The sequence below is a fragment of the Geotrypetes seraphini genome, chromosome 14, assembly GCF_902459505.1.
Source record: "Geotrypetes seraphini chromosome 14, aGeoSer1.1, whole genome shotgun sequence".
Taxonomy (NCBI): Eukaryota; Metazoa; Chordata; class Amphibia; order Gymnophiona; family Dermophiidae; genus Geotrypetes; species Geotrypetes seraphini.
This window is the reverse complement of record NC_047097.1, coordinates 36,365,408-36,369,629: the sequence shown is the minus strand read 5'-3', so window position 1 is coordinate 36,369,629 and position 4,222 is coordinate 36,365,408. Positions and strand designations below refer to the sequence as shown.

At 45.0% G+C, this 4,222-nt stretch overlaps 1 protein-coding gene across 1 annotated transcript; it reads left to right on the top strand.

Moving 5' to 3' along the window:
• The first annotated feature begins 1,568 nt into the window (after window positions 1-1,568).
• Window positions 1,569-2,522, top strand: FOXB1 (forkhead box B1). Its single transcript, XM_033919697.1, has one exon. It carries the CDS (start codon window positions 1,569-1,571, stop codon window positions 2,520-2,522), a length of 954 nt encoding a protein of 317 aa, XP_033775588.1.
• The last annotated feature ends 1,700 nt before the right edge of the window (window positions 2,523-4,222 follow it).

The window sequence follows — 4,222 nt, the reverse complement described above, 5'->3', positions numbered from 1 at the left end:
ATTTCGACTAGTTAAAATTTCATTACTAACAACGGGATCCGTAAACTATTGCAATTCTAGGTGTTTGCATAATTCAAGATTGGGGGTAAATGATTAACCCCCCACCACTTTAACTAGATAATTAATTTAGTAAATAACTAAAGAAGCATTTCAAAATAGATTAAGTTTGACCTCTAAAGTTATGTATAAAAAGAGCACAAGCATATTAATCAAGACTAAACTAAACTAAACCTTAAGTTTGTATACCGCATCATCTCCATAAAGCTAGAGCTCGGCACGGTTTACAGGTAAATTCAATAAATGAGGGAAGGACATAATAAGAAATTAGAGGTTATGAAGAGGATAGCTAGCTTTACATTTTAAATAGATAGCTTTACGTTTTGGAGAAAGACACTCGGAAAGGTACTCTTTTCTAGATAACGGTGTAGTCAACGCCTTCGTAATGTGTTTGTGTATGGTTTATTTTTAAAGCTCGAGTTTTCCCATCATAACGACGCTGATGAACTCGGTTTGATTTGGCACACACACACACACACACACACAAAAAAATGTCTCATTAAAAAGGAAAAGCAGTGCCAGTTAGCCAACAATACAAATCAGACAACAATGCAGAACAAACAGAATACCACAGCCGGGCAATTTCCATGTCAAACATCCCACTGCTCAGTAGCTCCATTTGTAAGTGTGAATTGCAGACTAAGCTCCCTGCAAAGTCCACCGAAAGGTTAGTGCATACCTTCACACACACTGTTACTGGGGTGCCATCACACTTCAATTCCGGTTGCTGAGCCTTTTCACCCCCTCGCCCAGTCTTCAAATGGAAATGATTTCTATTGGCCCAAGGTGTCCGTGTAAATAGGTGTAAATGAAACCAGATTATCCCTTTCTCTGTCTCCCGCCTCCTCTCCCTCTCCCTCCCTTCTCCTCCCATAGCGATTGTCATATGATAGCAAAGAAGTGGCACATTAATGAAGCGCCTCTACAGGGGTCTTTTCTGCTCATGTCACCACATAAAACTATCAGATGGTTAGAGGAAGGACATGGAGGCAACAACTCAGCTCATCTCACACCAGCACTGAAGAAACGATCCCCCCACCCCCGTTCCACTAATAAAAGAGGCTTACTGAGGAATCCCTGGGAGAAGTGGAGATTGGGGAGGGGGGGTTTCAAAGAAAGACGACCATCCGCTCTGGACCAGGTTGACCAGCCCTGATTACTTCCAGCTGCATTCCGGATGCGAACTGTCAACTTCTAACAACTCTTAAGGTGGGCTTCTCTCTATTCCTCCCTTCCGTTTCACGCATGTTTTCTCAACTTTCGCCGGTGGGGAGGGGGCGGGAATTGCCGTGTTAACTTTAATTTCTGCACATTTCGCAGGTGTAATTTTAACTCACAGCACGGTATCAAGCTGAGATGTTGAGGTTGCTCTCGACTGCTTTTAAAAATACGGCGGGGGGGGGGGGGAGGGTTGCATTCACAATGCAATTTACTTTTGATTTGTGCTTGTTTGTTGAGCCTAACCTAATGTCATTTGTTCTCCGTAGATCTCCCGATCGCTGACCAAAAAAATGCCTCGCCCAGGCAGGAACACCTACAGCGACCAGAAGCCCCCCTACTCCTACATCTCCCTGACCGCCATGGCCATCCAGAGCTCCCCGGAGAAGATGCTGCCCCTCAGCGAGATCTACAAGTTCATCATGGACCGCTTCCCCTACTACCGGGAGAACACCCAGCGCTGGCAGAACTCCCTCAGGCACAACCTGTCTTTCAACGACTGCTTCATCAAGATCCCGCGCAGGCCTGACCAGCCAGGCAAGGGCAGCTTCTGGGCGCTGCACCCCAGCTGCGGGGACATGTTTGAGAATGGCAGCTTCCTGAGGCGCCGCAAGAGGTTCAAGGTCCTGAAATCGGACCACCTGGCCCCCAGCAAACCCTCGGATGCGGCGCAGTATCTTCAGCAGCAAGCCAAACTCCGGCTGAGCGCCTTGGCGGCCTCCGGCACTCACCTGCCTCCGATGTCCACTTACAATTTGGGCGTCTCTCAGCCCTCCAGCTTTAAGCACCCCTTCGCCATCGAGAATATTATTGCCCGAGAATACAAGATGCCGGGAGGACTGGCGTTTTCCACCATGCAACCGATGCCAGCTGCATACCCCCTCTCCAACCAGTTGACTAGCGTGGGCAGCCCCATCGGTGCAGGCTGGCCGCATATGTACAGCTCTACCATGATAGACACGGCCACCTCAATCTCGATGGCCGGCGGTGATTACAGTGTGAGCGCCTATGGGGTGCCCATCAAGCCTCTTTGTCACGGGGGCCAGACTTTGCCAGCCATCCCTGTTCCCATCAAGCCCACGCCGGCGGCCGTGCCAGCTCTCTCGGCTCTCCCGGCCCTTTTGCCGAACTCTGCCCCGTCCCTCAGCCCGACGTCTCCGCAGACGGCGACGAGTCAAAGCAGCCCGGCCACCCCCAGCGACACTTTGACCGGCCCTTCCGTCCTGCTTTCTGTGGCCGTGCACTGACACGGAACAGTCGGACTACACCTTAAACTTATCTCCGAAGTTTTCTCACACTTTGTATATTATTTCTCTTGAGAAGAGAGAAAAAGTCACCGCAAGAAAGCTGAGGTTGGCAGTTCACATGTTAACTGTGTTTATTTTCCTTTTCTCCTATTGTTTAAGGTTCCTTTCACTGGCCCTCATGGTTTATTCTAATCAGAGCTGTGTATTAAATTGTTTGCGTATCCATCTGTAGTACTCGCACTTTCCCGTTGTTGAAGGAAGATCTGGGTATGTCTACTTAAGCTGGGTTTTACAAGCGTACCGTTTTTCTGACAGAAAGTGAGGATTATTTTTAGACAAAAAACCAAAACCCTAATGTAAAATCTCTCACTCTGTGGCCTTTAGCATTTGGGGCTTGCAGTCAAGGAATGATAGTTGTGGTAAAAAAAAAAAAAAAAAATTGCTCTCCTAGACTGCAGTTATGTCAGCTGAGCAGAAAAGTACAGTAAATATTTATGCTAAATGGCTTGAATAGATTTATCATATGAGCAGATATTGCTACTCCATATACTTGTACTATGCATATTAAACAGGTTTCAAGAACTCAGGACTGCAGATGGTTAAAGAGTGGTTACCCTGGTTTCAGTTCTATGATACTTCAGCACTCTAGAAAGGGAATCTGTACTAACATAAACAGTGACAAATTACGTTTACAACAGTGGTCTCAAACTCGCGGCCCACCGGGTACTATTTTGAGGCCCTCGGTATGTTTATCATAATCACAAAAGTAAAATAAAAGAGTTTATTGATCATATGTTTCTTTAGCGAAAAACTCAACTGTTCCTAAAGTATCTAGACAACTGACCCACTTATCTGCTTTCTGTGCTATTAATCTCTTTCTCCTCAACAACGCATTTCCGGTCCTATTAACTCTCCTCTTTCCCCCTCTTAAATTCTATCAATTTGTACCTCGCTTAATCTATTGTAAACCGCATAGAACTTAACGGTATTGCGGTATATAAACTGTTATTATTATTATTAAGACTTAGCCAAAAGGAAAGATTTATAAACTATAGTTTTACCTCATGCAAAATTGCCATTTCTTTAATAAGACATTAACTGGGTTTTTTCCCCCCCAAAATGTGGCCCTGTAAAGGATTTGAGTTTGAGACCACTGGTTTACAACATCCTGTTTTGATGTAAATAATGACCTTGAAACTGCACCGTACAACTGTACTAGGGGATCCATACAGCATTTGTTGCTTGAAATTTTGCAAACTTTTTTTTTTTTTTCCCAGCTCACAGGAAGAAAATATTTGTGTCTGATTAATCACACCCGCAAAGCTATGAAAGTCTCCTAGCAATAAGGGAACACCGCACAAGTGTTAAATGCAGTACATTAAATTGTTTCCGCTTGGCGTTGGAACTTTTCCCTGAAGTGCTCTGAGGGATGGGGGAGCTGTAAATGTCTGTGAATAGAAACGATTCTAAAATGTGTAAAATGCACTTTTCTTTCCTCCTCTTTTATAGTTTTAGACTAATTTGCTGAAATCTAAAAAGCTGTTGTTCTACTGTGAACTGCTTAAGTCAAAACAAGAAATGCTGTAGCATCACCGGACCTGAAAAATAAATTTCCTCTGTTTTCTTTGGGGGGGGGGGAGGGGAGGGAGGGTTCCTCCTGTATAGCACAAGCATGGCATCTTTCCCAGTATTATTGTTGA

Bases quoted from the DNA above. Each gene is read 5' to 3' on its own strand.
- FOXB1 (XM_033919697.1), top strand. From the start codon at position 1,569: ATGCCTCGCCCAGGCAGGAACACCTACAGCGACCAGAAGCCCCCCTAC.